Here is a 12341-nt window from a genome sequence, read left to right as displayed (position 1 = left end):
TCGCCCCACCTTCGGACAAACAAGCTAATCAACAGGAAGTGAGGGCTGCGGCTGCTGTTCACTTCCTGTTGATTACTCCTGTGTCCGAAGGCGGGGAAAGTGAAGCCAGTGTTGATTGGACGCAGGGCTCGCATGACATCACAATATCAAATAAGCCCTGGCATCACAAGCCCAGACACCGCCATTACGACCACGGAGGTGAGCATACCCTTTTTTTATTTTACCTGGCGGAAATATGTTGAATCAGAAGGGGTTGTCCTAGTAGTGGACAACCCCTTTAATTATTCTATAAATTCGTCATCCAGCGGTGCCTCTATGGTTTCATGATATACAGCACATATGCAAAGTAACTGGATGAGTGCATGTATGGGTAAGGAATATGATTTCTGCAAAGTATTTAGCTGCAGTTCAGACTGAAAATATCTACCTTAGACACATGGAAGGTCTCATTTTTATAGTATCCAAAAAGGTCAGATTTTCATCAGTGTTTATCCAAGTTTCATCAGTGTCTGGTCAGACTATAGTGGGCATGTGTTCTATCGGTCAAAAACACTGAAAAAACGTGTATGTCTTTGAAGAACATCTCAATGAGGCCTAAAATAGTAAAAATATGCTAGCAGATATCTTGAGTAGTCAAAAAGAAGCTATTACGAGACAAATTTATATTTTTGTAATATTCTCCTAATTATTTGTGATTCTCAGTTTAGGCTATTGGCTTACTTTTTTTTTTAATTCCTGAGCAACATTTCCAACTTTGACACTAATGTCAAGGTAAGACCAAAACTACGTCTTTAGAAGAGAAAAAAAACTCTTTCTTGGCAGTGTCCACCAGATTCATATGTCCAGGAACAAGTTAAGCCCGCTACACACGCTTCAATATATCTCACAATCCGTCGTTGGGGTCAAGTTGTAAGTGACGCACATCCGGCATCGTTTGTGAGGTATCTGCGTGTGACATCTACGTGCGATCAGGATTGAACGCAAAATCGTTGATCGCAAACACATCGTATCTTTGTCTAGAATTGAGCGTTTTGTTGCACGAACCTAGTCAATTGTAACGTGTGACATCCCTCATATGATTTTGGTGTCTGAGGCTATGTGCGCAGGTGTGCGCTCTGCACCGCAGCTTAAAAAAGGTCCGCTTCAGAGCGCAGCTGAAAAGCTGCGTTCTGAAGAGCCTCACAATGTCTGTCATTCACTAATCTCTGTCAGTCGGTCCCTATCTCTGTCCCTCACTCTCTGTCCATGTCAGTCTATCCCCCTCTCTCATATACTCACCGATCCCCGATCCCCGGCGCTGCACGGCGTTCACACTGCTCCGGCGGCTTTTACTGTTTTGAAAAAGCCGGCCGCCCATTAAACAATCTCGTATTCCCTGCTATCCCCGCCCACCGGCGCCTATGATTGGTTACAGTGAGACACGCCCCCACGCTGAGTGACAGGTGTCACACTGCACCCAATCACAGCAGCCGGTCGGCGTGTCTATACTGTGTAGTGAAATAAATAATTAAATAATTAAAAAAAACGGCGTGCGGTCCCCCCCAATTTTAAAACCAGCCAGATAAAGCCATACGGCTGAAGGCTGGTATTCTCAGGATGGGGAGCTCCACGTTATGGGGAGCCCCCCAGCCTAACAATATCAGCCAACAGCCACCCAGAATTGCCGCATACATTATATGCGACAGTTCTGGGACTGTACCCGGCTCTACCCGATTTGCCCTGGTGCGTTGGCAAATCGGGGTAATAAGGAGTTATTGGCAGCCCATAGCTGCCAATAAGTCCTAGATTAATCATGTCAGGCGTCTATGAGACACCTTCCATGATTAATCTGTAAATTACAGTAAATAAACACACACACGCCCGAAAAAATCCTTTATTAGAAATAAAAAACACAAACATATACCCTGGTTCACCACTTTAATCAGCCCAAAAAAGCCCTCCATGTCTGGCGTAATCCAGGATGCTCCAGCGTCGCTTCCAGCTTTGCTGCATGGAGGTGACAGGAGCAGCAGAAGACACCGCCGCTCCGGTCACCTCCACACAGCAACTGAGGTGAGAAGCGCGATCAGCTGAGCTGTCACTGAGGTTACCCGCTGTCACTGGATTCAGCAGTGGCCGCGGGTAACCTCAGTGACAGCTCAGCTGATCGCGCTACTCACCTCAGTTGCTGCGTGGAGGTGAGAGGAGCGGCGGTGAGTAGCGCGATCAGCTGAGCTGTCACTGAGGTTACCCGCGGCCACCGCTGGATCCAGTGACAGCGGGTAACCTCAGTGACAGCTCAGCCGATCGCGCGGCTGTCTTCAGTTGCTGTGTGGAAGTGACCGGAGCGGCGGTGTATTCTGCAGCTCCGGTCACCTCCATGCAGCAGCGCTGGAAGCGACGCTGGATCATCCTGGATTACGCCGGACATGGAGGGCTTTTTGGGGCTGATTAAAGTGGTTAACCAGGGTATATGTTTGTGTTTTTTATTTCTAATAAAGGATTTTTTCGGGTGTGTGTGTTTATTTACTGTAACTTACAGATTAATCATGGAGGGTGTCTCATAGACGCCTGACATGATTAATCTAGGACTTATTGGCAGCTATGGGCTGCCAATAACTCCTTATTACCCCGATTTGCCAACGCACCAGGGCAAATCGGGAAGAGCCGGGTACTGTCCCAGAACAGTCGCATCTAATGTATGCGGCAGTTCTGGGCGGCTGTTGGCTGATATTGTTAGGCTGGGGGGCTCCCCATAATGTGGAGCTCCCCATCCTGAGAATACCAGCCTTCAGCCGTATGGCTTTATCTGGCTGGTTTTAAAATTGGGGGGGACCGCACGCCGTTTTTTTAAATTATTTAATTATTTATTTCACTACACAGTATAGACACGCCCACCGGCTGCTGTGATTGGGTGCAGTGTGACACCGGTCACTCAGCGTGGGGGCGTGTCTCACTGTAACCAATCATAGGCGCCGGTGGGCGGGGAAAGCAGGGAATACGAGATTGTTTAATGGGCGGCCGGCTTTTTCAAAATAGTAAAAGCCGCCGGAGCAGTGTGAACGCTGTGCAGCGCCGGGGATCGGTGAGTATACGAGAGAGGGCTGCTCAGTTCAGTTACTCAGGAGTTTAGCGGTCACCGGTGAGTCCTTCACAGGTGACCGCTAATCAGGACGCGACACAGACAGAGCCGCAGCATGACAATGAAGTCGGGTGAAGTTCACCCGAGTTCATTCTGACAGTGCGGCTCTGTCTGTGTCTGCTGTCATCTGCCATTCGGCTCTGCTGCATGGCTGTCTGTGTCTGCTGTCAGCGGCCATGTAGCAGAGCTGAATGGCAGATGACATAGTTAAAACGCATCCCTACACATTACACACGCTTGTCAAGTCAATAAATAAAAAAAAAAAAAAAAAAGGTGCCCAATGCATACGTCACAGAACACATGATCTAAAGGATCGCACACAAAATTGATCAATTTAACATAGACTACTAACGCTCGTGTGACAGCAAATGAACGACCTACGTGCAATCTCATAAGATCCCGTATGCGACCTGGGCGTGTCTCATCGCAAATGCGATTGTACAACTAATTGCAACGTGTAAAGCAGGCTTAACTAGCACACATTGTACTGATCTAGTTCCACCAACCGATATAATCTTTGTCAAAATAACATTGTTTTATGGAGGTATTATTTCATATGAAGCCATTTTTAGTTGACTTATGCTCCCAAATTCTTTAATAAATCTTTGGTTATGCTCCATGAGTTTTTGATGTTGCGTATTTTTGCTACGCAAAAAAACGCAGCATCTTACAGGTCCAGGAAAATGGATATCTAGTGAGTGGGCTGTCATCATGCTCACCATTCCTTCTCTTGCATTCTCCTCTATACCAGTTAGCACACTATGACATCCCATATTCTAGCACTACTAATAGGGATGGGCGATCCCCCCGATGGTCGGGGGTCGGGATCGGGGAGACTCGCCCGATCATTTTGTAAAGATCGGGATCGAGATAACACGATCTTGACTTTACAGTTATGGGATGGGGCAGGGGGGCTGTAAAATAAAGAATACAGTTAATAATAAACATTGTCATTATACTTACAGATCCCGCGACGCGTCCTGCAGACTCTGTCTCCCGACGCTTCTGCTTCCGAGTACAATCATCGCTGTGCTGCCCGGTAACCAAAGGACCTTCCGTGACGTCATAGCCATGTGACCAGTAATGTGTGAATGTTCTATTACCTGATGGCATTCACCCTCGGGTATTAAGGGAGTTAAGTAATGTGATAGACAGGCCTCTATTCCTTAAAGACTCTATAGAAACCGGGTCTGTTCCACTGGATTGGCGGCTTTCAAATGTGGGACCAATATTCAAAAAGGGGTCTAAAAGGGAACCAGGAAACTACAGGCCGGTAAGCTTAACATCTGTTGTGGGTAAAATGTTTGAAGGGTTTTTAAGGGATAATATTATGGAATATTTAAATTTTAACAAATGTTTAAACTCCATATCAGCATTGATTTATGAAAGATCGCTCCTGTCAAACTAACCTGATCAGCTTCTACGAGGATGTAAGCTCTCAAATAGACCGAGGAGAATCATTGGATGTCATTTATCTCAACTTCTGTAAAGCATTTGACACTGTCCCACATAAAAGATTGATAAGTAAAATGAGAAAGCTTGGGCTAGGGGAAAATGTGTGTAGATGGGTAGGTAGCTGGCTTAGTGATAGAAAACAAGTGGTTATTAATGGCGCATACTCAGATTGGGCCAGGGTTACTAGTGGGGTACCACAGGGTTCTGTATTGGGTCCCCTACTATTTAATATATTTATTAATGATCTGGTTGATGGCTTACAGAGTAAAATATCAGTATTTGCAGATGATACAAAACTATGTAAGGTAGTTAACACAAAGGAGGACATTTTGCAATTACAGATGGATTTGAGTAAATTGGAGAATTGGGCTGAAAAATCGCAAATGAGGTTTACCACAGATAAGTGTAAGGTTATGCATATTGGAAGGAAAAACAGATGCTACGATAACTTACTAAATGGAAACTGCTGGGGAAATCAGACATGGAAAAAGACTTAGGCATCTTAGTCAATAAGAAGCTTAATTGTAGTGCCCAGTGTCAGGCAGCTGTCACCAAAGCAAATAGGGTCATGGGATGCATTAGAAGAGGTCTGGGGGCACGAGATGAAAACGTAATTGTCCCTCTCTACAAATCACTCGTCAGACCACACAGTATTGTGTGCAATTTTGGGCTCCAGTGCTCAAGAAAGACATTACTGAACTTGAAAGGGTTCAGAGGCGGGCTACTAAGGTAATAAATGGAGTGGGTGCATTACAATACCCATAAAGGTTATCAAAATTAGGTCTATTTACGCTAGAAAAGAGAAGACTTAGGGAAGACCTAATAAATATGTACAAGTATATCAGAGGCCAATACAGAGATCTCTCCCATGATCTGTTTGTACCAAGGACTGTGACAAGAATAAGGGGGCATTCTCTTCGTTTGGAGGAAAATCAAATTCTGCACCAGCATAGAAGAGAGTTCTTCACCGGAAGAGCAGTAAGGCTCTGGAACTCTCTTCCTGAGGAAGTGGTGATGGCCAACTCACTGAATGAATTTAAGAGAGGAATGGATAATTTTATTGATAGCAACAGTATAGAAGGTTATGAATAGCATAATATTACAGGTAGATAGTTGACCCAGCTTAGGAGTTGGGAAATAATTTTTTTCCCTATGAAGAAAATTGGCTTCTACTCTGTGGGTTTTTGCCTTCCACAGGTACAACACTGCAGAACAACGGCACTAAAAATAGGCTAAACTAGATGGACATAAGGTCTTCCTTCAGCCTTAGAAACCATGTTACTATGTTACCTCTTTGGTTACAGACCAGTATCATGGCTATGACGTCATGCTAGGTCCTGTCAGTGCATCTCGCCCAAGCATCTCAGTACTCTATATAATCGGCAAGCGCCGTGTATTGGCGAGATGCTCGGGCACATGCTCGGCTCCCCGTCTTTGCATTTCGGCGCTCTTTACAGAGTCAGCCCACATGCAGGGATTAGCAGTTACAGTCAGTGAATAGCGGCGCCGGGAATCAGTTGATCGGAGATCACCGTTGCAATAGTAACCTGCCTGTCAGGTTACTATGGCAACGGTGGCGATGACATCACTGCTTACCAACCAGCAGCACCTGATCACTCATTGAGTGATTAGACACACAGGGAGCAGAAGCGTTCTTCCTCCCTCATGCATTCTGATATAGGAGAGCTAGATTGGATGAAGAAGACAGAAGATCAGGATCGTGGAGGGGTGAGAGGGAGTAATAAAGATGGAATCCCTAAGTGTGTCTGTGTATTTATTTCTAATAAAATATTTTTTCTCTGTGTGGTGTCTTTTTTTTTTAACCCTTTATTGGAGATTCTTAATGGCCGGGTCAAACTTGGCTTGACATTAAGAATCTCTGGCTTAATAGCAGCTGGTAAAACAAAGCTGGTATTAAACCCTTAATACCCAGCGTGTCACCAGGCACCAGGGCCGCTGGAAGAGTTGGATACAGCGCCAGAAGATGGCGCTTCTATGAAAGCACCATTTTCTGGGGCGGCTGTGGACTGCAATTTGCAGCTAGGGGGGCAGAAAGCTTGGTCCATCCTGCGCTGCGGATTCCAATGCCCAGCTGCCTAGTTGTACCTGGCTGGACACAAAAATTCGGCAAAGCCTATGTCGTTTCTTTGGGGGTTTTTTTGTTTTTTTTTAATTATTTCATGAAATCCATTTTGTTTACCAGCCAGTTACCAATAAGCAGCTAGGGGTTGAAGCATATCATTTTGGTTTGTTTTTTTTTCGTTTTTGGGCAAAAAAACTGAAAAAAAGGGCTTCCCTGGATTTTCCATTGCCAGTGAAGGTAACAGCCAGTAGCTGCTTGGATTACCCGTAGCAATAGAAAATGCAGTGAGAGCGCACGCATTTTTTTTTAATTATTTTTTTAAATAACTAAAAAAAATGTGCTTCCCTGTATTTTGATTGCCAGCCAAGGTAAAGCCAGGCAGACGGGGGTGGCAGCCTGTAGCCGTCTGCTTAATGTGAGCTGAGAATCAAAAATACCGCGGCACGCTACGTCATTTTTTAAAATAATTTATTTAGTTTTATACAACTATATATTGTGTACATTATCTATCTATATATATATACATACAGCTCTGGCAAAAATTAAGAGACCACTGCAAAATTGTCAGTTTTTCTGATTTTTCTCTTTATATTTTTGAGTACAATATAAATTGCTATTTTATTCTATAAACTATTGACAACATGTCTCCGAATTTCCAAGCAACACATTTTGTATTTAATTTCTGAAAATACTAGTTTATAGAATAAAAGAACAATTTACATTTTACTCAAAAATATAAAGAGAAAAATCAAAAAAACCTAAAAGTTTGCAGTGGTCTTTTAATTTTTGTCAGAGCTATATATATACACTCCCTGACAGAAGTTCTGTCGCTTATCCATGTTATGTAAATCAAAGCTTATACCCTGACTTTAATCTCATCCATTGGTTTTATAAATTACTCTTTTGAAAGCTGAAACCCTCCTAAATTTGGTTTAGGTTATGAAAATAAAGTTTCTGCAAAGCTGAAATATTGATCATTTAATGAACACAGAAAGGTCAGATTTTGGCAAGACAAAAGTTTTGTCGCCCACAGAAAGTAATGTGAAATTTGTTGCATACATTGGTGAATGAAGTTGTGGTGCTATTAGAGACATATTTAATATTTTGTGTGACTTCCATGAGCTTGAAGGATTGCATCCATGCGGTTCAACAATGAGTCATACAATTTATTGATGAAGTCATCAGGAATAGCAAAGAATGCAGTATTACATGCCTCCCAGAGTTCATCTAGATTCTTTGGTTTTGTCTTCCAAGCTTCCTCTTTCGTCCTACCCCAAACATGCTCAATGATGTTCATGTCTGGTGACTGGGCTGGCCAGTCCTTGAGAACCTTGATCTTCTTTGCCAGGAGGAACTTTGTTGTAGAGATGGATGCATGAGATGGAGCACCATCCTACTGCAGAATTTGACCCCTTTTATGACTGGGAATGTAAGAGGTAGCTAATACGTCTTGATATGTTAGGCTATTGATACTGCCTTCCACCTTGCAAATGTTTTGCACACCCCCATACTAAATGTAACCCCAGACCATGATCTTTCCACCACCAAACTTAACTGTTTTCTGGGTGTATTTTGGATCCATACAAGCTCCAGTAGGTCTCCTGCAGTATTTGCGGTGGCTGTAGTGTAATTCAACTGAAGATTCATCTGAGAAATCCACCTTCTGCAACTTTTCCAGTGTCCTTCGGTTTAGCAGGCTGTGGGACTTCTAATTGTCTTTTGTTTAGTGCTGGCTTCTGGGCACTGATTCGACCATGGAGGCAATTTCGAAACAGAATCCTACAAACTGTTATAGTTGACACAGGGACTTGAGGTGAACAGGCCTGTTGGAGCTCTGCTGCAGTGGAAGGGGGGCTAGCTTTGGATTTTCTAACCAACAAACGTTCCTTCTGAGCAGTTGTCTTGCGGGGTCTGCCGGACCTGGGTTTGTCAAAAACATCTCCAGTCTCTTCAAATCTTTTTTTAATTCTTTGTACTTGACGCTGAGACACAGTAAAGGTGCCAGCCACTTCTGCAGTGGATCTGGTCTTCAGCCTCTTGATAATCAAGGCTTTGGTCGCAGGGTGGATTTTTGGCATGTTGTCAGAGGTCAAGTTGCAGTTCAAATGAAGGTCTGGGGTGCTGGGTTTCTTTTTATACACACCCACTAATTAACTGATCATTTAGTGAGCACAGGTGAGGATGTAAACTAGGACTGGGTGCATTATACGACAAGGAGACAAAACTTTTGTCTTGCCAAAATCTGACCTTTCTGTGTTCATTAAATTATCAATATTTCAGCTTTGCAGCAACTTTATTTTCATAACCTAAACCAAATTCGGGAGGGTTTCAGCTTTCAAAAGAGTAATTTATAAATATAAAGAGAAAAATCAGAAAAACTGACTATTTTCCAGTGGTCTCTTAATTTTTGCCAGAGCTGTATATATATATATATATATATATATATATACAGAGAGAGGGAGAGAGAGATGTATATAGATATATATAAATATATATATATATATAAAAAAATAAATATATATATATATATAAATATATATTATATCATGTACACAATATATAGTTGCATAAAACTAAATCATTTTAAAAAATGACGCAGCGCTCTGCGGTATTTTTGATTCTGGCGATTAAAATACAGGGAAGCCCATTAATTTTTTTTTATTTAAAAAAATAATAATAAAAACAAAATGCGTGGGCTACCGCTGTATTTTGATCGCCAGTCAGATAAAGCCAGGCAGCTGGGGGCTGGGATTCTCTGCAGCCCGTAGCCGCCCCTGGAAATGGCGCATTGTTTCTTAGCGCCATTTCCAGGCGCTTTAACCAGCTCGTCCAGCGGCCCTGAAGGCAGTGGCACGCTCGGTAATAGAGGAGTTAATACTAGCTTTTTTACTTTGAGATGGTACGAAGCCCGAAATTCATAGTGTCACGCCAAATTAGACATAGCCACCATGAATTTCTAGTAAACACAACACAGAAATTTTTTTTTATTAGAAATAAAACAATAAAAACATTTAGAGACTCCACCTTTATTATAAATAAAATCCTTAGTCTGACATAATCCACAGGTACAGAATAATGATAAAGGCTAAGCGTTATCGATTTAGTTGCTCAGGAGAAAAAAGTATACAAGGCTAAATAGAGAAACTCCGGCTCACTAATGACCCCAAAAATATTAGTCAAGTTGAGTTCATGCTGTGATAATTTTATTAATCAAAAAATTGATGCAATTGCTATCTTTACTTTGTGGCTCCTTACCCCGCACTATGTGACCGATCGTTACCATAGTGCAGCCGTTTGTTTACAGCGCTGTTTTTACGTTACACCTCCACTGCGCAGGCTCACTGTGCCAAAACGTCGACCTCTGTGGACACTTCCTTATACAGCAATATACAACAATTGCATCAATTTTTTAATTAATAAAATTATCACAGCATGAACTCGACTTGACTAATTTTCTTGGGGTCATTAGTGTGCCGGAGTTTCTCTATTTAGCCTAATCCACAGGTACAGCCATGTCAGCTTCATCACTCTGTACAGACACAATCTATACACAGTGAGAAGCACAGAGAACCAAGTCAGCTCTGCTACATCGCTCTGTAAAGAGCAAGAAGCAGCCTGACAATGAGGGTATGATTCCACTTGCGTCTCGCATCACCCTGCAAGGACTGACAATGATTAGACAGGAGCGCATCAGCTGCATGGAAATACATGAAGCCGACCGCTCCTGTGGGGAGATTGTGCGCTGTGATCCGACACTCACACAGTGACAATGAAAGTTCAGTTACCAGGACCTTCAATGAAGTCATAGTCATGTGACCAGTCTGTAAGCCAATCAACATTCACACCAGATAGTCACATGCTATGATGTCATTGAAGGTCCTGCAAGTCATTGCTGTTTACCGACAGCACAGCAATGATCGGACTCAGAAGCAGGAGCAGCCGGGAGACAGAGTCTGCAGGATGTATGGCGGGACCTGTAAGTATAATAACAATGTTTTTTAATAATATGCTTCTTTTTTTTTTTACAGCCCCTGGACCCGATCTTGACCCGATCTGGACTCAATCTATAACACGAGCTTCACAGGAAAGCTCGTGGTCGCGATCGTGTACATTATCACTATGTGATCGGTACGATCCCCGATCTTTACAGATCGGGATCGCCCATCCCTACCACAAAACCAATGGAATATGGGACATTTAGTTTGTAGTGCTCGTATTATGTTTAGCATACAAACAAGAGTTGCAAATGTGAAAAATCCCGGGTAACTCAATATTAACAGATATCCATTAATCGATCATTATGCACTACAACAATATTTTCAATAAAATCAGTGGATTTTATAGTAACAGGATTAGAATGGTGAAAATAATTGCAGAGCAAATGTGATGAGACTTACCGCAGTGCAAAGTGGAGTCTTGCTGCATCACATTCGAGCTGTAGATCCAGTTGTCTGTTTGCCACTTTATAACATTTCCATCAATGCACTTCTGAAAAAAGGAGGTTTGTGCTGTGTTCCACATCCTGAACATGTAGATCTCTCCAACCAACATAACAGATACAGAGGAATTTACATCTTCAAAGTTTGAGGAGCCAAGGACCACACTACCGCCTCCATCGAGTTTGGTTACACTGTCCAGCTTTTGTTTCCATTTTATGCTACGATCGATATAAAATCCCATGTACTCATCTTTGCTATCCCATAAAATGCAGATCTCGTACCAAGTATGCAGGTTTAGCTTCTCAAACACATTTATCGGAGTGCCAAACATCCATATTTTCAAGCTACTGCTATCACCAAGAACGCCAATTTCATAGGCACTGACGGAAGAATTACGTAGTTTGTATGTGAAAGCAGTCCAGGGATCAGAAGAAGCTAGTTTGATATAGGTGCACACAGTAAACTTTGTCAGATCAGGGACAGATTTACTGAAAGTCATGATATCCAGAGATGATCCATTGAAGACAGCTTTGTAATCAAATTTAGCAGCATACGCTGAAAAAGAAAATGTATGAAGAAGTAAAGATAATGTATACTCAAAAGATACATTAAAATGATATTGCTAAATCTTTTATTAAATTGGACCTGTACATTTCACAGTATAGCTTGCATACATTATTAAAGGGAACAGGTCATGAAGATTTTACACATGAAACTAATGGCACGTATGTACAGGTGCTTTCATGCTGATAGAATTCATACCTGAATAGTAGAAATCCATTTTGGAATTTCTAAGAAATCCAGCATTGAAATCATATGCAAATCATCTGCCAGTGCTTTGGACAGCTACTCTCCTTCCCTAATCCCCACCTCCCTGCTGTGTCTGATTGACAAGTCACTGCAGTGAGCTACCAGTCACAAGAGGCAGGTGGGCAGGAGGGAGGGCAGGAGAGCTGTAAGTGCAGTGTCCCACTCTCAGCTCCTGCAGCTCAATTGCAGAAGATTTCAACGTTGCATTTCTCACAAACTGCTAAATGGATTTTTACAATCAAGGCATGGGTTATATCAGTATTAAAACATCTGTACATACAAGTCATTAGTTTGAGGTATAAAATCCTTATGACAGGATTCCTTTAAATACATTTTTTAGATCTGATGTACTTAGCTTAAAATCTGTCAGAAGGGCTGTATAATCCAGATAGGAGAATTTTGTGAGCCCAGCTAGTTGCAGACTCACAAAAGG

General features: G+C 42.5%; 1 protein-coding gene across 2 annotated transcripts in view; it reads right to left on the bottom strand.

Moving 5' to 3' along the window:
* ADGRG2 (adhesion G protein-coupled receptor G2) overlaps positions 1 to 12341 on the bottom strand; it is a 229208-nt gene that overhangs the window by 146573 nt on the left and 70294 nt on the right. For both annotated transcript variants that reach the window (XM_075335436.1, XM_075335437.1), the window contains exon 3: positions 11057 to 11653. In XM_075335436.1, the coding sequence (XP_075191551.1) occupies positions 11057 to 11653 (597 nt within the window). The remainder of the gene's footprint in view (positions 1 to 11056; positions 11654 to 12341) is intronic.

This window comes from Anomaloglossus baeobatrachus, chromosome 2, assembly GCF_048569485.1.
Source record: "Anomaloglossus baeobatrachus isolate aAnoBae1 chromosome 2, aAnoBae1.hap1, whole genome shotgun sequence".
Classification (NCBI taxonomy): domain Eukaryota; kingdom Metazoa; phylum Chordata; class Amphibia; order Anura; family Aromobatidae; genus Anomaloglossus; species Anomaloglossus baeobatrachus.
The sequence above is the reverse complement of the archived record's forward strand: the minus strand, read 5'-3'. Positions and strand labels throughout refer to the sequence as shown.